The 25184-nt window shown below is 39.7% G+C and overlaps 1 protein-coding gene across 2 annotated transcripts; it reads left to right on the forward strand.

The window, feature by feature from the left end:
• The first annotated feature begins 316 nt into the window (after positions 1-316).
• On the forward strand, positions 317-24129 carry gprc5ba (G protein-coupled receptor, class C, group 5, member Ba). Of its 2 annotated transcripts, none has more exons than XM_088342081.1 (4): positions 317-905; positions 12122-13147; positions 15800-15948; positions 19422-24129. In XM_088342081.1, exons 2-4 carry the CDS (start codon positions 12124-12126, stop codon positions 19464-19466), a joined length of 1218 nt encoding a protein of 405 aa, XP_088198207.1. In that variant the 5' UTR covers positions 317-905; positions 12122-12123; the 3' UTR covers positions 19467-24129. The 2 variants fall into 2 exon arrangements, with proteins under 2 accessions (XP_088198207.1, XP_088198217.1); XM_088342091.1 differs by having other exon boundaries at positions 318-905; positions 15800-15924.
• Positions 24130-25184: the final 1055 nt, after the last annotated feature.

Genomic DNA, 25184 nt, shown 5'->3' on the forward strand with positions numbered 1-25184 from the left:
CACATGATTCAGGTATTTTTAGGCCAGCAGAGAAAGCCTTGCAGGCACTCGCGGCACACAAGTGTTCCTAGTAGGAACAATTCAGTCGTCCATGAACCAAAACAAAAGACATTTTTAGAACCACACTTTTGTCCTACTTTTCAATACCTTGATAAAAACATGGTTTTAACTTGTTTTTAACCCTTAATTGAGCCAATTCGGAAGACATATCTCATCTATTTGATTCAAGTTCAACTCATTTTGCACAAATGAACCGAAAAGAAAATCACTGCTTCATACATACTGTGTATCTGCGCATGCGTAAGGGTTTTTATTTTTCACGTAAACACAAGAAGGATTTTAAAGGTTGTTGTCTGTCGGTCTATCATTTGCAACCAGTCATTCATTCTGCCGTGTGCGTGTACGTGAACATGCGCGAAGAGGACGAGGAGGGGGATAAGCTTCACGCGCGTTATGCAGAGCGCAGTTTTTGCGTGGTACTCGTTCTGTGAGCAGTAGCGAGCGTCAAACTGGACTTTACCGAATCAGCAAGCCGCTGTATCCTCCTTGGTGGACTTTTTCCCCGTAGAGATGCTCAAATAACCGATTTGAGTCGAAGGAGGAGGGGGTAACAAAAATCACCACGCTTTACTGTTTCGGACCTGTCGGGACACATCCACGGGAGGGGGGTCAGCTGACCCGCTGTTCCATGCCATTCGAGCTTCTGCGACCAGCACCGGTTCTATAAGCGCGTGAGTGGGAAGCATCTGGGCCGAAAGCGCGCGGTTGGATGCAGAAATACGAGGGGGACGACGCCACTCTTTCCGAAATGTAACATTTTGAAGCCACAGTGCTCGACGCTACGTATTTCACCTCCTTCACTCGTCCACCCACCAGCGGATCTATTTGCTTCGATCACAAAAAAGGTCGGTGTTCTCCATTATGTCACCTCTTTTCCAATGCATCTGATATAAAGGGGGCGGGGAAGACACCGTTCACATTCTGCAGAGAAAACGTTTTTCTACTTTGCAAAATCATATTATAGAGCTATTTGGTGCACCAATTTCACACTGTATTTTCGAACCCTCCATGAAACATGTTGGTGTAACTCTAGTCGGCTCCAATGTCCTCCATTTTCGCTCCTCCGACGCACACACATGCACAGTGGGGTTTTTAGGGGAGTGCCAAGCAGCCCACCATTGTTAAGAGGTGAGGTGTCATTCTTTATTCCAGGCACACACACGTTTGTGGCAATGCTGCCTGAAACAAACACTCTTCTGGAACGCCCCTGAGAGCCTCCATGTGGTGAACATTGTCAAGGGGAAAGGGGCTGATGTTGGTGGGGGGTGCTAGAAAAAGAGCATTCTCTACGTTTGTGTGTGTGTTTGCATTCAGCTGCTTCTTAAGTCATCAAAAAGCACCTCCTCCTTTTATTTGTGGAAACTCAACGAGCATGACACCGCCTGAAACTCAGTTGGAAATGAAGTTCAATAAAATAGGCACTTGGGTGCCATTACAGGAAAAGGATGTTTGAGTGGAAATTGGGGTCTGTGGATGTATTGCCGTTGGTTGGCCAACAGATTCTCGCCTCATTTCAGTTAGTTAATGGTTACATGGGTGCGTAGTGAGTGTTACAGTGGTGCCTTGAGATAAAACCTGTCATTTGATAATTTCTAAGTCATAAATACTGGTTGTGAACAAGGGGCGGCATAGTGGCAGACTGGTTAGCACGTCTGCCTCACAGTTCTGAGGTCCCGGATTCAATTCAGAAGTCACACATATCAAAGACATGCATGGCAAGTCGATTAGCAGGTGCAAAATGTCCCTAGGCATGAGTGAGTGCGTGAATAGTTGTCTGGTAGCCAGTTCAGGGTGTCCCATTCCCCCACTGCCTGAAGACAACTGGGATGAGCTCCCTGGCGAGGTTAAGTGATTTAGAAAATGGATGGATGGTTGTGAACTAATCACGAATGGTCAGCAGATATGGGTTTTGACCATCACCCTAGAAAAAGGCTGGGATTGGCACAGATAACAATAACTTGTCAATTACCATTCACATGCCAGACAAAGTGGAGTAACACACAGTATGTATACAGATAATATAACAACACCCACATTCACATTATCTTTATTAACTTTTAAAATGGACTGATATTACTCTGGTTTTGCCTTATAAAACCTTGGTAAGTCAATTTCAAATAATTTTCGTTTGCAGGGTAAATCAAAGGATGAGTCAAAGGGGGAAGTGAGTTAGCACATCAGTCAGCTGTTACTATTTATTGATAGCTTGATGGGAGAACAACAAAAGAGTGGCACTCAACCAGGTTTACGAAGCATTGGGGGAAATGATAACTATTTCAGATGCATGAGTTGGATGTAAAACTCTTGTTTTTGTGTATTGATTACCGTATTTTCTGCACTATAAGGCGCTCCTAAAAGCCTTTATTGTTTTCAAAAGCTGACCATGCGCCTTATATATGGATCAATATTAAGTCGCAAAGTCTTGCAACTAAGGCAAGCAGCCGCCGACTAGATTTTCCCCCGAAGGCGAAGTCGTCCGCGGTGTATGCCGGGATTTATATACCGGCGTTTCATTTCCTAACCAATGTGTCAATCATCGTTTGAATCAGTCACTATTGGCTGAAGTTATTCGGAGGTAAAGGGGGCGGATCCTTTTTATCAGTTACAGGCTCGCATAGGCTAAAGGGGCGAAACAAAGCCTGCAATTGGTCGAAAAAGATGAATGTGAATCACACGTTGGGTTGCACTACGGCATAGAGAAAACATTTTTTACTATTCTGTATTTGTAAATATTTTACTCTCCTGGATTTACTACACTCACGGTTGTAAGAAGACCATGGTTACGTATCATTATTGAACGTGATGGCTGCAAGAGAACTTAGGTGAGCTATGCGGGTTTATATTTTTCCGGTATCTTGTTTTAGAACGATCTTGATGTTTCTGTGATGAGTCTATTTTTAAACTAATTTCAATTCAAAGTGTTTATTGTCATATGCACAGTAAAGAACCCCGTTTCCCTGCACAATAAAATTCTTACTTTGCTGTCCACACAGTTGCCAGCAAAAAATAAAATAGAAACTAAGAAATGGTTGGCATTTCTTGAATCCCAAGACTTAAACCTTCCGAATGATATTTTGAACGATGCATTTGAGTGATTGGTGACATCACTCAAACTGTTTCCGTACATGTCTGAGACACGTATTTGCTTCTTTGCAAGCTTTCGGAATGTTAAGGGGGTAATAAGTTTGACTGAACTATCTGACTGTTTTGTCGACGTTCCCATTGCAGCGCCTTATAATCCGGTGCGCCTTATGCATGGAAAATATAGGACCAAAAACTATTTTTGGGGGGTGCGCCCTATAACCCGGTGCGCCTTATAGTGCGGAAAATACGGTACATTGCCCTCAGCTTGACAGATTCAAAGCAAGTAGGAGCACAAAAATAGATATTTGTTTTTGCAATTTTGTGTTTGTAGAGTGTGACTGTTCTACTTTTTGTATAAAAATACATGTTACAGTGGTATACCTTCCCCAACGTTTGTGTTTGGCTCAATCATTTAAGCTGAATCACTGTACACACAACGGCACTGGTCCAAATCTTGTTTGTCTAATTCATAATGAACATTTCCCATTCTAAAATAATGTAAATTGAAATAATCTTAAACAACGTGGTCGTTGTTTTTGAGATATTCATTTAAATCATTGGCTTATTTACATTTTCTAAAAACATGCACCCTTAATTAATTTCTAATTCGTAGTTGTTACGGTGAGTGAGAATCTTGAGTGTAAGGCTTTGTTCACACACTCATTTAATACAGGTTTAAAAAATATTTGTGCTGTTATACAAGTTCACACACAAATGGTAGATGTCAAACACGCAGAAATCCACAGGCACGTTTCCACTATCCTTTGCCAGCTCCAAACTTGTTTATGATCTTTACGATGTTCTACAAATCATTTGCATCAACTTGCATCTGTGACTTGTCTATTTTTAACCCAAGGGAGTGAAAGACGATCACATGACTCTTGGGCTGTAAACTAGACGCAGGAGTCTATTTGGGAACCTGGGATGACCACACACCAACAAGACAACTGACAAGCCATATTATGTGTTTTTGTGGGACTGGGGGTTTGATTAATCGCTGGCACAGTTAATTGCCAAGTCTATTAGCATATGGTCCTGCTGCGTGCCCATGTCCCATGCTAATGAGACCTAATTGGGGCAATGGGTTTTGCCTCCAAGATGCTGGAAAATCTTTCTTTTTTCTGTACATTGACTCTCAGCAGTCAGTCAGATTCCCCAAGTCTGCAATGCCCTGAGCTATAACATTTCATCACATCCTCTTAACTATTTTATAGGTTCATATTTCACTCTCAAAGATGAAAAGCTTTGAGCAGAGAGTCTGATGGATGAGGATTCTATTTTTCTCCAGGGACTAGAAGTATATTGTCAGGCATGTGCTCCGACCCCCAATCCTTCCACCATAGGTCCCCTGCTTGGTAGCTGACCAAAATGGATCAACAAAAATATTAACATGTTTGTTCGCTGACAATGATGCTCTTGTCTGGAAAGTCCCTCAAAACAAGCATGTGTGCTGTCAGCAGGTCCCTGAGTAACACGACTTAGTGTCACTCGCTCAAGTTGAAACAACACGCACAATTTTTTTGCTCGAAATAGCAGGGGAAGTAAAAATATCCAATTTTAGGGCAAACACGATACAACCTCTCAGTTCAAAAATCAGTTGACCATCTGAGGACAAATACAATTACCGCTCATGGGAAAGACTGGAACTTAGAATCCAATTAAAGAGTTTCTGTTTGAAATTAATGGAAAGCATTTATTTGATAATAATAATGATCATTATTTTTGGGAAAAACATCTCAATAATAAAGTCGTAAAAATACTAAGGATTGTAAATGGCCATGCCCGTGCAAATCTTAAAGCTAGCAAGTGAAAAATAAACCACATTCGAAGTAAAACTGCTATTATGAGATGACATTTTAAATAAGGTTTTAAGGCTAACGCTAGAAAAATAGTAATTGGCAAGTACAAACACAAGTATCAAGATTTTTCAAATTTTAATGTATCAATAACTCCAATACCAGAAAATTAAGAGAAAGACAGTTTGATATTGATAACATGCTTTAGCCTGAAATCAACTTTTTGTAGCCTTTTTACTCATCCGTGAATGGTCAAGTGCTGGAGAAAGACGGAGAGCTTTTTGTTAGATATTATATATTTCTGTATTAATTTAAATTTTGTCTACTGATAAAAATAATATTAAAACACGATGCTCTAAAGGGAATACTCATTTATTCTCCTTTTATAAAAAAGCAGGATTTAAGCAACATTTATTAAAGCATGAAAAAAGACATAGTAAAATAAAATGAGCACTGCATTTAATTTATGAACGAAATCGAATGTTCCCGGCATTCAGCAGCAGTCCCAAGCGCCAAAATGCTTGAGCGCTTTTCCACTTCAGATGACCCGATCATTTCACGAGCCTGATCGATATCTTGTGGTCAAGCGTAAATTCACATCCACTAAGAGAAGCAGTGACACAAGAAAGTAGGCCAATGGGTATATAGCATTAATTGTCACATAGTTAGCTCTGTGCCATAACGGTAACAAGCATTGTACAATGTTGTTGGTCACGGATACGTTCAGAGATTAAATATGTGACCTCTAGACCACTGTTTGTCAACTAGTGTGCCGTGCCACCTTGTCTAGCTGACTGTGAGTCTACAAGCCAGAACCAGCAGGCTCAAGGACAGCTTTTTCTATCAGGCTGAAGGGACTCTGAACTCTCTCCCTGCTCTACATCCTCCAACCGCTTTGCCTTCTGCCAAATCAATTCACTACTGTACTATTTAGATTCCGGCTTATACTTTGCACATTTTTTTGTCTAAACCTTGTATATCTTATATTTTTCGTATGCTTACTTTTACTTTTTTACTTATTTGAGATTTGTTATTCGTCTTATTTATTGCATGTTCGCACGCGGGGTGGGAGGAAGTGATTTCATCGGTGCTTTATGTTGTGCATATATATTGTTTTGTTTTTGCTTTTGTCAAGCTCGAAATAAAAGTTTAATTCATTCATATAGCATTGACAATAAAGTCCAAGTAGCGTACCACAGGAAATTACAGAAACGTATCTTTAAGAAAAAACATTTTCTGTATATTTGCTATTTCCAGTTGAGCTGAGTAACTAAAATTAATCCATATCAGTAGGTGGCAGCAGATTCACATTGTTTTTTGATTTTATGTACTACCGGTAATTATCTCTGCATGGGGTAGAACAGAAAACTATACTTCATAATTATTTTGTTTGATAAATCTGCTTAGCAATCTTAAGCAATGGCACAAATAAAATAAATTAAGAAGTATTGCTTCTAATCGATCTCATTTTGTTATTATTTCATTACAAAGAAAAAAAAGAAAACGATAAAACATAGTATATTATTTTTTTGTTCCACTGGAAGTAATAGTCATTAGTATTAATGTTGTTATTTTTCTGGAAAAACTAGATGAAATATTTAGGCTCAATAAAAAATTGACAAACACTGCTTTAAACGATAGGATGACTCATTTTCCTTTAGGAAAGGCTGTGTTAGTAAATAATTTGATAACTTCCCTCAGTCAATTAAATAATTCAAACACCAAAGACAAATGGTTGAATTATGTAGCTTGTTTTTTATAGGTATATAAGATATTTTTAGGTGAGTTTTTTTGTCTATTACGTTTCTACCTGTGTTACCCCACCGTTTATGTTCAAATATTCATTGCATTTACTTTTTGAGCTATTTCCTTTTGCAAGTGACGCAGTTCAGCATGCAGAGCAGTGCTCACTGCTCATTCAGGGCACGGTCCGACCCATAGAGTGATCCCCAACACAGCCATGCCGCATCTGCAAAACTGGCAAGAGCTGGAACCTCCCTCAATCACCCCCCCACCACCCTTACGTTACATAAGACACACAGAATGGATGGAAGGAAGAGAAAGGGGAGGCGAATTGGATGTAAGTAAATGGGAGGGAAGCAAAATGGAGCAAGGGATGTAATTGGGAAGGAGATGAAGAGTCGCGTTGTTGAAAGGACGGAAGCTTTATAATTGATGAGAGAGGGGAAACAGAAAACAAATTTTGCTTCTATTTCGATTCAACACAGTCCTTTCTGTCTGTCCCTCTGTCCATCTATCCATCCATCCATCCATCCATCCATCGATTAGCTTTATGCTAACGTATAAGGTCAAACGCCAAAAAAGGCTTAATATAATTAGCATCAGTGTCATTGTAAATATACTATTCTCTCTACCCTGGTAACATCATTCGAGAGGGGCGACCGACAGCAAGACAAACACATAAAAAGAAAATAAAAATAGGGAAAAAGTAGCCAAAAACACACACAAAAATCTTTGGACCATGGCCAACCCAAACGCCCAAACACCCAAACAAGTCAAGCACCTTGGCACCCAAGCCAGCCATGCCCTCATCCCTCCGGACGAAACGGGACACAAAAAAGCGGCTATGTCACTCGGGTCAGGGTGACACAACACACTCTTCTGTTCAACAGCAGGGCCCGACAGCTTTCACTGGTTTATCCCTGCTGCATCATAGAGGTACCCTGCCCATCCCTTAGAACATGTCTAAACCAATAGCTGTAGCTTTCACTATATTTAGAACCTATTTCCTGCAGTGCACTCATAACACCATCCATCCATGTCAATAGCGGCTTTCCTCTTGGTCTCCTTCCATTTACTTCTGCTCTGTAGATCCTCTTCAACATTCGCTCCTCATCCATCCTCTCAATTTGTCCAAACCAAGTACTCTCTCATCCACACGCTTGCTCAGTTCCACTAATACTCCAGTTCTGTCCCTCACAATTTCATTTCCCAATCTATCAAATATTGTCACTCCTAATATACTCCTCAAACACCTTATCTCAAAAACATTTATGTTATAGAAATTGTAAAGCAAAAACGTCTACATTAACACACCCTGGGCAACAAGAACATGAACAACAGGTAGCAATGAAATTCTTCTTTTGCTGTTATTTACGTTGCATTATTTCTGTTCTCATTGCTTCCTGTCATGCTGTAATACAGGGGTCTCAAGCATGGTGCCCCCTGAGGACTGCTGAGGTGGCTGCAGACCTATTCTGAAAATAGCTCACCAGTGCTGGGTCATTGTTATTTTCTAGTAAAACTATTTTATTGCGGTTGAGTCTATTTAACCTTAATTCCAATAATTAACCTGGTAATAACATAGCTGTTATTTTAGAAATGCATATCAAACTTAGTGGCCTTTGAGCTAATTAGTTGAAAAAAAGTGTCTCTCATCTTGAAAAGCGTAGGAGACCCTTGCTATAGCACAACCTGGTAACTACATCAATGCCATACAATCCCCAACTCACAACCGCCTGCACTGTTGAAATCAAGAAAATATAAACCAGAAATAAATTGTGTTAAAGTTATTGTATCTTTTAAACAGCTGTTCAATGTTTTGGACTCACATTTGAAAAAAAGGGGTGTTTGTGTGATGTCAGGCGTTTTTTGCTTAAAAGTCGACTCTGAGTTTGCATGTGACTGCACTGCACCCATGTGATTTTGTGTTTGTGTGTGTGTTTGTGAATGTTGCCGCTGGCTTTTCTATGAGTTTTTGTGTGGTTTTCCTGCAGCCAGAGCAGCCATCTGTGCGAGAAAGAGCAACAAGGGGGACTGAGTGTAGGGGTGCAAGGTCTTCCTGCCCCATGTTGCGAGGGTCCTCGCGGCCTTCTTCCTCATGCTTGCTCATTATGAGCTGACAAAGAAGAAGGAGGGCAGAGAATGAAAAAGGAAAACATGAGACAGAGAAGAAGCTGTCCACTTCGTTTAAAGCGGCCGAGCGAGCACTCTCTTGTCTCTGTCAAGATGGGGGAGGTAACCATGGTTACCGGCGGGTCTGGCAGGGAACACAAGGCTTTTTGGGGGAAGGTGGTGTGCACATCACAAACTGCTGGTTTTGTTTACGTGTCTTTTGATGACTCATCCATGGTGCAGCAGGGATGCAAGCAAGGTGTGCGTGGATCAGGGTTTTCCAACTTTTACTTTTTTGTTTTTTATAACCACAAAGGGCACCCGGTTTCATATGCATTTCTAAAAAAATGACAATTCATCTTGTTATTACTACGTCGCTACTACCCGGTGAATTATTGGAAGTTGGGTTAAAAGGACTATTTACCACTAAAAAACTATTAGCCAAAACCTTAGTTTTAAACACTAACTCTTGAGAACATTGTTGTGGAACCCTAAAACGGTTTAAAACCCAAACCTTCACTCCTAACTATAGCCCTACACCTAACTCTAGCTGTAACTCAAGTCCTAACCCTGTTTTAAACCATAACACTAGCTCTAATTTTGTTTTAGAATCTTACATTCAGTTTAGAAACATAACATGGCGCTCAAACCCTAGTCCCTAAACCTAGACTTAATTGTAGCTGTAATCCTATCCTAACCCTATTTCAGGACCCTAAATTCAGTTCAATACCCCAATAAGAAGTCTTAACGATAATTTCTAACCCTAGCCCCCATCCTATTTCAGAACAATAAAACAAATTTAAACCCTGATTTGAAGCCAAAACCATCGCTCCAAACCATAGCCCAACACCTGACCTAAGAAACATGGCAAAAATTTCAAGAATTTGCCTAAACATTTCCAAACCCAGAACTGGACCATTTATAGAAATGGTCCACGGGCTCTTTAACTTTTCTTAGGGGCACCCTGGTGCCTACGGGCACCACATTGGATACTCCTGGTGTAGAGGGTGTTGAGTAGTGTAGTTCTGGTCGAGGGGAGCGGGGTTCTATGACAAACTGTGGCAGAAAAACAGGGAGGGCCACCAAGAACTCCAGCGGCTGCAAATCTCTTTGGGGTACACGCGAGCTGTACACACATGAATATGCAAAACGCATGCACATTAAAACACTCGGACGGTTTCAAAAACATGAATAATAATCACTTGCTTATCATAGTCAGAAAGTTTTCCTCTTTTCCTGACAGCTATTTTTAAGAACCGTATGATGATGTGTTCAACAATTGGATACATGAATACTGAATTTCCCCATTAGATGTTTTATAATCAGCTGTTGACAATAAGTCGAACCGAACGCAACTATATCCTGAGAAAATATGATGTAAAATGGGGCCACAATGTCACTTAATGCTGATTTTGTATCAGTAGAGTTGTTGGGGAGGCCATATTTACAGCGGAGCAGCAGCATCACAGATTTATTGATCTGTAAACTTTTTCTGCATATTTGCATATACCGCGGCAACATCTGCAGAGTCGAAGAATGTTGGAATTAAAATTCACACTTGTTATTAAACACACTGTTAGTATCAAAGATATTAAAATTTTTTATTGCTTTTTTAAAATGTTTTCATCCATGTTTTTAATTCTTTTGTTCAGATTTTGTCTTGAGATGTCTATGGTTTCTGGTGAATTAGTCTGGAAAAGATTTTTGAGTTATGTCGAGGTTTATAGCTTTTGCGGTTTTTCAGTCTTCCACTTTGGATTGTTTCGCTTCTTTCTAAAGTGTCTAGATACACACATTTCTCCCTTGAAGCATTTAACCCAAATCTGTGACATAATCTACAAATTGCATAAACATTGGTATGTATAACATAAGGAGGTCATCATTTACAACTTAAAAAAAGGTTTGTACAGCCCCCTGAAATTGATTATTTTAAAACCAACCAAAAAAGAAAAATTGTTTTTGTTGCAAACAAAAATCAACTAAATACAAATTTTGAAGCAAATATATATATATATATATCTATATATATATATATATATATATATATATAGATATATATATATATATATATAAAACATTAATGATCATGATTTGCATGTTGTTAATGAACATAAGGATCTGGAGGTCACTCTTACTTCAAAACCTAAAGTTTATCACGCATATCGCCAAAATTACCAACAAAGCCAATAACATAGCATCAAACATTTACAGAAACTTTTACAACAAGAACCCAGCATTCTTAGTTCAAATGTTTTGCGTTTATGTTAGACCCGGGTTAGAATATAATAGCGTTGTGTAGAACCCTTACTTACTCAAGGACATTAACCTCCTGGAAGGAGTTCAACGTCGGTATACGAAGCATACGATGCACAACTTGTCATATCCGGAAAGACTACAAAGACTGAACTTGGACTTTTTGGAGCTCCGCAGAATTCGATTTGATTTAATTTTTGTGTTCAAAGTACTGCATGGAATGATCGATGTGCCTTTTGATCAATTTTTTGAGTTCTGTCGTGTTGATGGTTTACGTGGTCACAGTTACGGGTGCCTAGACCTACCAGCAACTTGCATGGAAACTATTTCTTTCAGGATACCAAAAATTTGGATTTTTTTTGCCTGACCGGGTTATTAGTGCAAATACGGTGCAAACCTTTAAGCAAAGGTTGGCAGAAATAGATTTGTCAAATTTTCTTAGGGGAGGAGGCGTAAGGTGACCATATTTGGCCATGCTCACTCTCAGCATTAGTTTTTTTTTTTTTGTGTCATGTTTTGATTAATGTATCTAAAAATAACTTCAATAAACATTTCATATATATATATATATATATATATATATATATATATATATATATATACGTATATCTGTGTATATATATATATATATATATATATATAACTGGGGTATATATAACCACGTTTTCTCTTTTTATGCCATTACCAGAGAGATCACAAATCTGCAGCGGATTACAATAAAGTCTGGCAACATTAAGTTTTTGATTGTCATTAAAACATTCAATGCTTTGTGTATTGCTGAAATAAGTTGCCCATAATTAGTAAATGTGTCGTTTGGGAAACTTTCCTGCGTATAGATTCACTCCTCTAAATCTTTGCCAAATTGGCTTCAAAACAATCTTAATGAGGGCCAATCCCAATATTCTTTATCCTTGTATTGATTATGTATTCGGCCATTGGACTTCTGATGGTTCGAAAAACGTCTCAAGCTCACGTACTGCTTTTCCTTAGCCTCTACTAGCTTTTTTATTAGTTCACCTTTGAACATTTGCCCTTCCCTCACCTAACATTGTTCTGTTTTTTCCTTTTAAAAGGGATGGCGTCCTCCCTGTTGCTGTTGCTGCTGCTTATGTCCCCCATGGTGGAAAGCCAAGACTCAGAGGACACTGAAGCGCTGCCCCGAGGCTGCGGTTGGGGTCTCGGCCGCCCCTACACCCTTCTGTGCGACCTGGATGCAGCGTGGGGAGTGGCGGTGGAGAGCGTGGCGGCAGGTGGCACTCTAGTGGCCGTCTTGCTGGCCCTAGTGCTGCTGTGCCGGCTGCGGCGCATTGGCGAGGCAGAGAAGCGCAGCGGCGTAGGGCCCCTCCTGCTGATGCTTTTGGGCGTGGCCGGCCTGTTCGGTTTGAGCTTTGCCTACCTGATAGAGCGGGACGAATCGCTGTGCTTGCTGCGGCGAGCGCTTTGGGGCCTCCTGTTTGCGCTCTGTTTCTCGTGCTTGCTGGTACAGGGGGTACGCCTGCGGCGGGTGGGCAGGGAGCACCGCAGCCCGAGTGGCTGTGCCCTGACGGGCCTGGCGCTAGGCCTGAGCGCCGTGCAGGGCATCATCGCCGCAGAGTGGCTGCTCCTGACCGTGCTGAGGGAGGGCCGGGCCGCCTGCCAGTACCTGCCCATGGACTTCTCTCTGGCCTGCAGCTACGTGCTGGCCCTTCTGCTCGCCGCTTCCACCGCCGCCACGCTAGCCCTGTGCGGGAAGACACGACGGTGGCGATGCAATGCCATCTGGCTGTTGGTCACCTGCCTGCTGTCTCTGCTGCTGTGGGTGGCCTGGGTGGGCTTATACCTGTACGGCAACGCCTGGCTGCGGAAGTCGCCCGAGTGGGACGAGCCCGCATTAGCCGTGGCGCTGGTAGCTCAGGGCTGGCTCCTGCTTATCTTCCACGCCATCCCCGAGGTGCACCTTTGCATAAAGCCACCACCACAACCCAATGCGCCGGACTACTTTGATACGTCGCAGAACTCCACTCGGATGAGGGAGACCAGCTTCGATGAGGACATCCCTCTCTCTCATCGGCAGTTTGTGGAGAACCAAGGCTACGGCTACAGCGATGAAAATACAGCTGGTAAGGTGCACTTAAAACTGAAAGTGTTGAAAACTGAAACATACCATGCTCATATACTTGTAATCTACTTATTAAATTTAGTTGTTCTGGAAGGTATTTCGTAAACAGAAAATTTTAGTAATAGAAACATAATTTACCCTAAAAATGGGTAATCAAAGGGCCAAAAACTCAGATATAATTTCCACAAAGTATGAATTAAATGGCAAACGGTGCATGACTAATTAGCAGGTCTTTCTCACAGATTGAGAGGTCCTGGGTTCAATTCCTATACCAGCCTTCTTGTGTGCAGTGAGTAAAAGTGTGCTTGGTTGTCTGCGGTGTCCACTTCCCATTGCCCGAAGTCAGCTCGGATGGGCTCTGGCACCACTGTGACTATAGTGAGGATAGGTGGTTGGATGATTGGATGAATATAAGTAATACATTGAAAAATAAAAACAATGTTTGATAACTTTGGTAGCTTCTGCATGCCACTGGGAAGAAAAGGAGAGTAATGAGGAGTATTATCCTCTGCAATTACAACCTTTCCACCCCATCGGGAACAGCAGACTTCTTTTCGTTATGATGATAAGGCTTTCATGCTCGTATAATTGCAAAAAACTAACTCAGAAAGCCAAGCGGCCCTCCTGACCAATAGGATGCCGGGAAGTCGTTCAGCTTAGACGCACCAATTTTAACATAAGTATGTTTAGATTCTCAATCTGCCAATAGCAGCACATGCTGATTTTTGAAAATGTTTGTCTTTGCTATATGGAATTTATTTTCCTTATGAATGGTGCAGAAATTTTCAGAAAAGGCTTTTGTCATTTGTTTTTAAAGTCAAGGGATTTCATGTTGTCTTATATTATTATTACTAATTACCATAATTGTGGGACAATAAATGGTGCTTAACTAAGAATTATCTATTTGCATCACTTCATATTGTTTTGCTCCTGTGTTGTACCCACACATGCAATAAATACAGGATGGAGAAAAAAAATATTCCCAATTTTAACAATTTATCACCATGTAATGCATAGATTTATGTGTTAAGCACTTAGTCAAAGACCGTGTACAAGTTTGAGAGGTTGGGGTAGAGTTAAATTCAGGCCTGAAAAATCCAACTCGGGCCCTTTGTAAGATGTCACCTGTTGCTGGAATACATTATGCCACATTTCATTGGAAATTTCAACTTTTTGGATTCAAGATGTGCTGCCCATTTAAAAATGTTAACACCACAATCAAGATACCCAAAAACTATAAGGCTAGCGTAACTCACTAATTACTCCCCGTGGCTGTCATAAAATTAGTAGAAAATGGCTTAGTTACATTCAGGAAAATCCAGAGAATCCAAATCTGTACAATATTTACTCCAAAACACATGATAATGCCGACAGATGAAGAAGAATCTGCCTGAAAGCATTCCTGTTTCGTCGGACGTTCCGAGTAGTAATCCTTTTGTTTCACTCCAAAACTCCCCTCTAAACATGAACAGACTCGTAAAACGATTAGCCTCTGACCTTTTGATTGACACCACTCTTGACCAATAGCAGGCTTTTTTCACTGTCCACAGCCCGCATTAGCCTAAACTGCCCTGTCTGATAAAACGGAGATCTCCTCCTGTAGCCCTGAATATTTTCAGCCAGTAGTTGCCAATTTGAATGACATTGACACATAGGTTAGCAAATAAAGTCCCCAACATAATTTTATGCCATTTTCGGGAGGTGTATTTAAATCAGAGCCAAAAATAAACATGCGCGCAATGCAACTCATGACTCATTTTTATGCACCATTATTACGTGCAAGTGTGCACAATCATTGATTGACTTCTTAAAAGAGGAGTCAAACATATACAACTCTTTCACAATGTCTAGAAAATTAGCCAAATTAAAGTACACATTTCTCACGGTTTTAGTGTTGTAAACGGGCCGTCTCCAAATGGCCATTTATGGAAACGCCTAAACCAACCCTTAGAAAAAATGTGTAAACAACAATGTTCATATTTTTATATTGTGTTCAAATTTGAAAACGTACCAGATAAGGCTTCGAGTGAGTGTCTCACCTGTTTTCCAGCTAAGATGCCCATAAACATTCATCTGCAGGCATTCATTAGCCCAAAAAATGTACTTGAAAATAAAAACGTTCTATTTCTGTGTGTTGCAACTCAGATTACTCAATGTTAGTAGCACTTGCAATAATTATTACAGTTTGGAACAAAATTTCAGAGTCTTACCCTTCAAAAGAGACCAATAGCATCCATATTCTCCAAATGTTTGACGTATTCAATTTATTTTGGGTACATCTTGGGGTGGAGTTTTAGGCAAATTTTACAGGAACAATAATGGGTTAACTTGATTGTGCCTGGAGAAAACCTTAATTTTTTTATATTTTATTTGTGGGCCGTGCTTTTTCTCGCTGTCTTAAAAAAAATTATCCACCCGTCATTGTTCTTTGTTTCTGTGCTGCCCGGGAACCTAACTGCATCTATTCCGCATATTTGCGTCACACAGAAAAAGAAACAAAAACAATGATGGGTGGATAATATAAAAATCAAAAGTCAGCAATAGAGAAGCCCAGACCGAACTAGAACATAATGATTGACATTTGAGGCCTGACCGAGGGAAAATCTTGCACCGTCAATTGAATACTCATCAAGTGACTGATGTTTGTGTGCAGGTCTGAGAAGCAGCGGCGGCGGGGGCGGGCAGCACAACAGCAACGCGGGCGCCAGACCAAGCGCTCCCTTCCGTAGCAACGTCTACCAGCCCACAGAGATGACCATGATCCTGAACGGGGGAGCGGTGAGTACATCCTCCCAGTCGCAGGTACACATTCCGCTTTCCCCCGGTCTGCCGGCTTGCCTCATCGACCGCCAGCCGGACTGCATGCACAATCATGCGTGCATTTCCGGATCATTTCCACTGAGCCGATGCTTCGGCCGGCCCGTGAGCGTCTGCATGTCCCAGCGCGAGGCGTGGAAAGCCGTTCCGGCACTTTCCCTGTGATATCCAGGTTCAGCTCCATGTAAAGAACAAATGCCTTCGGCGGCAAAGCGCAACGTGGGATGCCTCAACTGAATTCATCATATTTATTTGGCATCAAGTTTTTTTTTTTGATATTACAATAATAAGCAAGATTTTCAAATCGTGCAAATTTGCAAATGCCTAACTCCCAAAAATACAAGCTACCTGGCTTTACTTCTACATTTTAACTAGTGAGTCAACCAAGCACACATGTAGAACAACTACGGTCTATCTATGTAACATTTTTTCCACCACAGTATTAACTCGTTTTAATAGAAGTTACGTTCCAAAAAGAACCTGTGATCAGAAAAATCGGTAAAGTAGAAACCATTATTTATTTTTTTACAATTAATATACAACTAAAACCAAAGAACAAACCATTTTTACAGTCCCAAGGATTCGTCTAAAAAATAAAAGTGCTGTCAACCCTCACCCGAAAAAAAAAAACGGTCTGAAGAGGGATGGGTACCGCCAGGCTGTACTTGCCAGAGACACAGCACATGAAGTGGTGCCCCTACGACCCTGGCGGCTAAGGGATCCGGGATCTGAGAGCGATATAAACATTTTATTTATTTATTTATTTTACAATTCACGACAGTACCGTAAAATCATAAGTAGGGAGACTGTCTAGCCGAAAATAACGCACGATACAAATACTGAAGTAGCGAAACCATGAGATTACTTATTACTGTACGTTTGAGATGAGAAATTTCCCTTTTTGTTATATTTTGGTTTTATCAATTTATTGTTATTATTTCAAATTTGACTACATTTTTAAAGTCGAGCAATATAACAAAAACATCCATAAAAGGCACAAAATAATAATAATAATTGTATCTTATTAGAAAAGAATTATATATATTATGTCCTTTAGTATTTAGAATTTAGGGATGTATATTTTTAAATTTTACTACATTAAAAAAAATCTAGTAAAACAAGAAAAAATATCTGTGAATTTCACACCAAAATTGCAACAATCCTATATAAAGATAATTCTGCTCATTTTCAGGATAATAGTTTTTATTTTACTAAAATAAAAGTAGTATGATATACATATCATATATAATTTAAAGTATTTAATTTTTCTCCTTCCAGAAATTATTTTTCTTATTTGTATTTAGTTTTCTGGGAATATAAAAAATATAATCCTAAGAATGTGCAAAATGATCTATCTATTAAACAAGATTTAATTGTAGCAGAGGAAAAGTAACATAGATTTGTTCTTATAACATGCCAAAGCTGAGAGTCTATTGAGGCTTCGTCCTTGGAACTGTCTTCCTATTGAGAACGTACTAGACCATTGACCTTAATCTGGATATCAAGCAAGTGTGCAAATGGCTTTCCATGGAGGCCTGCGTTTTGTTTTTACATGCATGGTCGAGCTTTGACACAAATGTTCACGATACTCGACGTCGATTTGTGGACCGCCGAGTGGGCAGCAAGCAAGTTAACCTCCCGCGATCTTTCATGCTGTACGTAACGCCGATGAACCGCCTCTCTGGATTTCCATTGAGCACAAAAAATATTCGTGGGAGCTGCATGAGGAGCCGACATCGGCTAAAATATAGCCCCTTGTCACTATTTTTTAATATTGTATAGTCGTTTGTTTTTATTATTAAACCTAAACATACTAAACATTTAAAAGCAACAATACGCTTTTCTTTTACTTCATTTATTTTTCCTGCGCAGACTATGATCATGGCCGCATTTCCAAGTCAATTAGTTCTTATTTTGAGCCCTGCCTAATTTCTCGTATCTCAAACTGAAATAACTGAAACTGAAAACCAATGAATCAGTTCCCAAAAGGATCCAAGTTGACCCTAAATTGCTACACATACTATAAATACATCTTCTGGATCACTAAAATACATTCAAAAAGTAAGTGAACATAGAATGAAGTGATAATATAAACGAGATGATATTAACAAAATATGCCAACCTGTACATACGAAGTAACATTAAATTGTGGACTAACATTCATACCTTTACAAAAGATAACTATTACAATTAATATTTACAAAAAGGGTATATATTTAAACATGGTTTTGTTTCTGATGTCATGTTCTTTATTTATTTTTCTGCATATCATGATGGTGGTGTGTCAAAACTAAAAATTTGCAACTTTTGTGTGTATGCATGTCAAGACACGAGTGGCTTTTGGACAACAAAGGATTTTTGAGTCAAATAACCTTTAATGCTACAAATCCCATTTATATTCCATATGTTGCCATATATATATATAGTAAGTACTGCTATTGGTTAGTTTGTGTGTAAAAGGGGAAATTGTGAAGCACATTGGGAGGTCTTCATTGACTTGAAAAGCGCTATATAAATGCAAACCATTTACATTTACTCTTTAATCTCTATACGTGGGGTTAGAAATAACTTTGTCTACACTCGAGGAATTTTGACCATGAAATGTCCACATCTTTGTAGTATTATACCTTTGTCATTTCCGATTTATTTTTTACTCCCAAACACTCAAAATGTTCAGGAGGACCTTGGCTATCTTTTTCTTTTGGATGCCCTCTGTTTTTATATGCTCTTTCTTGATGATAACTTGTCAAAACCATCAGAAAGATAAAATAAGGAAAAATACTTTCCAAAGGATTAAAGTCACAGTATGTATCATTTAGCACCTCGTAGTGGTATTGATTTGTCTGCCATCATCTGCGACGGATACCTCAAACCCCACAGAAGGCCAGGGGGGAAAGTAGAAGAAAAACAGGATATGGTCACTTTAACTCTCCGTAATTTGTATTTTTCCATGTGCTTTTTAGGACTCATTTTCATCTGCACTAAACAGTAAATAAAATGATAGTCCGTAGTTTGCAATAATCTGTGGGGAGTTCAGCCCTTCGAGACTCCCTGTGATTAAGGGCTATACAAATAAACATGACTTGACTTGACTTAAATTGAGACCTACTTGTCAAATAATCCACAGTAGAAGCAAGATCGGGCCTTAAAAAATCCAATCCTACCCGATCTGGGCCAGACCCTGACTAATTGGGAGCGAACCCGAATTTTCATCTTATATTTGCGAGGACTCAGGAGGAGGAGGATTGCACTGACGAGTACGAGTCGGGTAGGGAATCTATCACGCGGATCCTTCACAAAGAAAGCCTGGCCAGAACCTGAACGTAATGATAAACATTTTAGGCCCGACACGACTCTGATTTTAGGCCGGGCTCGGGCTTAAGATCTTACCACTAATGCACGCAGTCCCTTTAAATTGGCAACCTAATAACAACTTCTTTTTTTTACCATACCTGCAGGTGCCCTCAGCCCCTCCCACCTACACAGGGAGGCAGCTGTGGTGAGCGGAAGGATGACGCTGGGACCACACAGGGGAAGCGAGAGTCCTTCGAAAAATGATCGACAACAACACGGATGCTACTTTCACTTTGTCCAATCTGTGTGCCAATCAAATGCCGTGTAAAAAAGGAGGCTGTGGAGGACAGAGCTAAATGTCTTCAAGCACAAAAATCCCCAAAAGACTTAGTGACCAGCCAACACGAAACAATTTTTTAAAAAGAATTAGCACCGTGAATATCCCCCAAACAGTGAACATCCTTTGTTTGGCTCTATCTTCCATCAAGCCTCAAGCGTGTCAACAAAAACCCTACCCTCTTTTCAAGACTAATTATGATGCCATAAAAAATCCTTCTCTTTTTACTTTTTTTTTTTGCTTGGACACAAAAATGTGACACACAAAAACAACCCTCCCCAAAAAATTACCTGCACAGACCCACTGGAAGCAAGCATCCCGAACGGCATCCTGGCAAATGTAGGACAAATGCTGGCAAATTTATCGCGCGGGAGGAAATGGAGCGGACAAGTTTCTGCAAGACAGCACTATATTTAGAGCGAGATGCGCAGAGATGAAATCTGCAGTCCGAGGTTGAGAATGAGGAGGAGGAGGCGAGCACAAGTGGAAAATCTTCCTTTGGTGATTGAAAATGAGTGGGAGCGGCCGTCTACTTCCTCTTCCTCCTTTGGAGGACCACTCGCTTCACCAGAGTCTCAATTTCAAAGCAGCTTCTCCTTCATCTTGTCAAGCTTTGTACATATTGTTGTAGTGACGTGTATATACATTATATATACAAAAAAAGCCAGATTTCTTGTTGACTTTTTTTCTATTGTGATTTAACCATCGAGTGTTTAAACCAGTTTTTCCCAACCTTTAGTGAAGCGAAGCGCATATAGCCTACCATTGCTAGTTGGTAAGACATATTAAACCCATCAAAATGATTGAAGGGACACTTTATTTTTACGCACCTCGTGTGGTAAAAAATGTAATTCATTAAAATAAGCATTATTGACTTCATAATTGAGCAAAAATACAGAAACTATCATAGCTAAACTAGGTTCACGGGGCTCGCTTAGAAAGAGCTTACTTGATTGTACACCATCTTGCTGCTCAGGGTATCCCAAAAAAGAAAAACCTTGTTGAAAGGCTCGGCAAGAAAATGAGAATAAAAAGAGGTGCGTTTTAGCCATGTTAAGTATAAATTTTAGTAGACAGTCAAAATACGGCAAGAGGACATCAATGGACTTTGAACTTGCAAGGAGGACCGGGAGAAGAGCTGTCAGATAATAACATTTCATCCCTTCCTGAAGCCCTTCTCTGAGCCCCCTCTTTTGATTAAATCTTTACGGTTACGGATAAGATATCAGCCCTAAAGGGTGTGGGAATCAAAGAACATGATTGACAGTAACAGTGGTGCATTAGTAAAAACAATGAACAACAAAGAGTACAAATAAGGAACTGGCATCCCATGGAATTCCCTTTGCACTCGTTCAATAGTAACTAACTTATCCGGTCACTTTGAGTCTCCTTCATTTGTATAATTCCTTGTGCTTTGCACAATAATTTTCCGTTGCACTACACAATACAGCGTCATCTAGAGGTCAAGTATTACATCGTGTCCCTTTAAAGGAAAGAGAGACATTCCCTTGCTATATTCAACATATAAAACATTGATAAATCAGTATGTGCATACTGTTTGATTGTCACTGGAATCTGCTAGCATAGATCAATAAACAATTGCTGTAAATCATTTTTTCCTGGAGGTGTCTTATCCAAAGTGGTTGGGAATAACTAGTTTACACACCTAACATGATGTGTCAACTGCTGTTTTTATTTTCATATTTTTCAAACAGTTGCTTTGCATTTATTTCTTTGTGTGCTCTTACCTTTTTTTTACATTTGTCATAGCAAAATAATTTGAAGTTTAGGTCATATTTCCTTTTTTGTAAACCAGAGTTTTAAAATACAAAACGAACAATGGCTGTGAATAATACTTAACGGCACTTTGTACAGTAACAGAGACAAGACTAAAATACTGTTAATGACGTATGGAGCAGAGCAGGGGCTCTGTTGGCAACACGTGACTCAGAAAAGACAGTTGCAACGTGTTTATATCTTCAAAAACAGGCCTCACCTCATAATAGGCCCAAACACAATTTGTTTTGCATAAACAACAGAGCAGGACCTAAGAAAGAATGGAACCAAGAGTCAATTGTAATCACTGGAGTTAAAAGCTTCATAGAAGTGACAGTAACATGGATAAACATTTGAAACACAACCAATGGTTAGCAAAAGAAACAAGGTTGTCATACACGGTATAGGAACTGACATTAACATGGGCTGATGTCACTACCTATAGAAACAACAGCACAGGCTACACGTTAGATGAAAAAGAATGGACAAAAGAAATTACGAGTTAAATTCCACTAGGGACGCACAGTCACAAGATGAAATCAAGGGCTCGTGAAACTGGATTCATCTCACCAAGGGAAAGGGGTAATGACTGACATGGACTACAGGAAACACAGTTCACACCGCCCACAGGAAGAATGAAAAAGTCTAAATGGCCAGGAAACAGGACAATGGTAACATGGACAGTATTGCCCACATGGATTAAGGGGTCAGACTGGGCGAGCTACAAGCACAAAGGTTGAGAATGTGGAGAACAGAAACAAAGTTTAAGACCACCTACAGGGATCACTGTTTACTCATTCACTGCCAGATGCCTGTCAGCTGTTTGACACTATTTCAGAACATTTTCATGGATTGACATTATGGAGGTTATCATCTTCCATTACAAGATCCCCAATCAGACAAAAACAATGGAAAGGATAAATTATTTCATCAACAAAGCAAATGAGGTCGTGTTCCTGGATTTTTTGCTCTAAAGTAATCGTATTATATGGAAAACAGTTGCAGACCTCAAATAGTGTGAAATATGGTGTGTACATGAAGAGGCCTGTTTAAAGCAAAGGAGCAACACCTTAAACTATATAAACAAAACTGGGAATGCAAATCCTTTAAAGTCTATTACCAAAATGGCAGCGTGTACCACCATTTGATAACGGCTTCAGTTTGTTTGGTCCTATTCTTGCATTTGTCAGCTTCTGTTGCTCTATTGAGACATATTTTATTATCAGCACAAACCTGGTTCACGCATACCTTTTCATACTGAATACAGGACATCTAAAATTGCCAACTAACTCTTTTGATACACACTTTTACTCCCTCACATTTACGTTCTACTTTAAAAATATGCCCATCTCAAATAGCAATGAAATGCCACTGACTAGAAGCAATGGTGTCCCAATAAAAAATTTGTAGCTGGAAGTATTATACCCATCATCAGACATGATAAATAGTAATGATTAAAGTTTTATTTTTAACATGGCAAAAAATGTGACCATTTATATTTTCAGTTTAGCATTAGCCACCTTATTTTTAGTCCTTCTCTTCTCAAAATTGATTTTCCACTATCCAAATTGTCCATGACCAATGAAAAAGCTAACTCTTTGAGATGAACAGTTTTTTTTAAGTCATTGTTTGCACGCCATATCCAAACGTTGCTGGATAGAAAAGTAGAAGCAGAAACTGGTATGGGTGGCTTGTACTCGTCAGACATTATCAGAAATGTTGGAAATCCAATATGGCTTTTTTTCAGCTGAAATCTGAAATCAAATCTCGATCTGGGATAAAGATACCCCGATTCACTAGCATCTAAATGCAATTACAGTGCGCTACAAACCTGTATTTCACCCATCAAAAAATGTGCCTGGTCAATACATCATTAGTAGCTAGCGGTGACAAGGCCACGAAAAAACATGGGTTACGGGAACAGGGTTATTAAATATGACACAGGATAAATATTAACATACTGGGACAAGGCTTGATCTATATGAACATTTATTTACTATGTGGAAGGGAGTTGACCTGAAGAGTGTAAGCTATTTAGGGGCAATTTTCAGCCCTTGTGATGTTTACACTCAGTCTAGAGTAAAAAAAAAAAAAATGTGACTGTAGATTTTGCACCGTCGACTACCTACAGTATGTGTGCATGCTCGGCACCAGTTCTACATGTGTGAAACCTTTCTCTAAGATGTGCTTTTGAATACAATTAACGTGGAAGTCACGTGATAACTAGCTTCATTTCATTGTACCACAATGGCATGTTCAATGTCTGTTAAGTGATCCGGGTTCCTTAACTTCACATCCGAAAGAAAAGGGGTTTCGAAAGAAAAGAGTAACAATCTCTCGACCCGAAAAGACTTTAGAATGGTGTACAAACTCTTGCACCTTGTATTTCATATCCGTATTCTAAATGTGAATTTGCACAGCACATTGTGTGTTGAAATGGAGTTTGTCGGGGCTGTTTGGGTGAGGGGACGGTCAATGTCACTTCCCCTCCCTTAAGTTTTGACCCGTCCTTGCCTGTCCTGTCCTGATTTGTGTTGCCTTCAGAGTGTTCCATCAGGACAGCTGACGGGCAGATCCTGGATTTCACAGCTGTGACTTTGTAGTGACGCAGCATGCCTATGTACAGATTCATTCATCATGCCCTCCTGCCACTATGAGAAAATACCATGACTAAAATAAATAATTAAAAAAACAAACACACATTATTCTTTCTGTAACTCATTTGGAAAAATGTTCAATAAAAGTGTCATCTTTAGATACATTGAACTGGATGTGAGTTTTTGTTAACCCAATAATAACGGAGTACTTTTACTCTGTTACATTTACTCGAGTACGTACGGGGAAATTTTGTACCTCTCGGAGTATTTTTAAATCCCTATACTTTGACTTTTACATGAGTGAATTTGTGAAGAAAAAAACGATTCTTTTACTCCACTACATTAGGCAACATTGAAGTTGTTACTTCGTTACTTAATAAATCCCCTCCACGTAAGCAGGGTTGGGTAGGGTTACTTTAACTGGATTACTTTCAATTACTTTTGGAGTACTCCGATACCAAATATGCTAATAAAAGACAAAAGAAACTAAATATGAATAAAATTACTAAATTTTGTGCAGGCTTGGGGAGTAACGGAATACATGGAACGGCAAAAATGATGTTGGCAATCTGTTTGGATTTATTTTCATTTTGTTTCTGTCGCATTTTATGTTAGTTTTGCCGTATATCAAAGCCAGGAGAGAAAGCTTACCACGTGTTGTGAGTCATAATTTTATTCATATTTAGTTTCTTTTGTCTTTTATTAGCATATTTGGTATTGGAGTAATCCAAAAGTAATTGAAAGTAATCCAGTTAAAGTAACCTTACCCAACCGTGCACGTAAGTACGTGTCTCTCTCTTGGCTAAGGCTCATTTATTTGGACGCAGAACTCCGCCAGGCTCCACCATGTTTAACCAATCAAACGTAGCAGCCTCGTCACGTGACCATATTCAACTTCAGTGGGGGAAAACCGATGAAACGGATCGAAACTTTCGCTTCGCAATACCAACTATGAAAACACAGAAGAAGAGGAGCACTCCTGGCCTCACATCAAAAGCATGTTCCCCTAGATAGGACACCAAACACCAGCCACAATATGCAATGTCTCCTTTGTTCTAGTTCATGGACTAGCTTGTTGTTCTGCTTGCAGAGCCTGTTAAGATAAGTATTGGGGCTTTAAATGTGCTGCATGATGCTACATGTCCTTAATTGATTTATTTGATTGATATTATTTTTATTTCATTGTTTATTAAATCATTTCAATTTATGATGATATT

Source organism: Urocampus carinirostris, chromosome 1 (genome assembly GCF_059441175.1).
Source record: "Urocampus carinirostris isolate Australia breed hairy pipefish chromosome 1, RoL_Ucar_1.0, whole genome shotgun sequence".
NCBI lineage: Eukaryota > Metazoa > Chordata > Actinopteri > Syngnathiformes > Syngnathidae > Urocampus > Urocampus carinirostris.

What these genes read in the sequence shown, in the direction of transcription:
- gprc5ba (XM_088342081.1), top strand. Translation starts at nt 12,124, where the DNA reads ATGGCGTCCTCCCTGTTGCTGTTGCTGCTGCTTATGTCCCCCATGGTG. An exon ending in CAGCGATGAAAATACAGCTG is followed by an intron (nt 13,148 to 15,799) that starts GTAAGGTGCACT and finishes GTTTGTGTGCAG; the next exon opens with GTCTGAGAAGCAGCGGCGGC. An exon ending in GTACATCCTCCCAGTCGCAG is followed by an intron (nt 15,949 to 19,421) that starts GTACACATTCCG and finishes CCATACCTGCAG; the next exon opens with GTGCCCTCAGCCCCTCCCAC.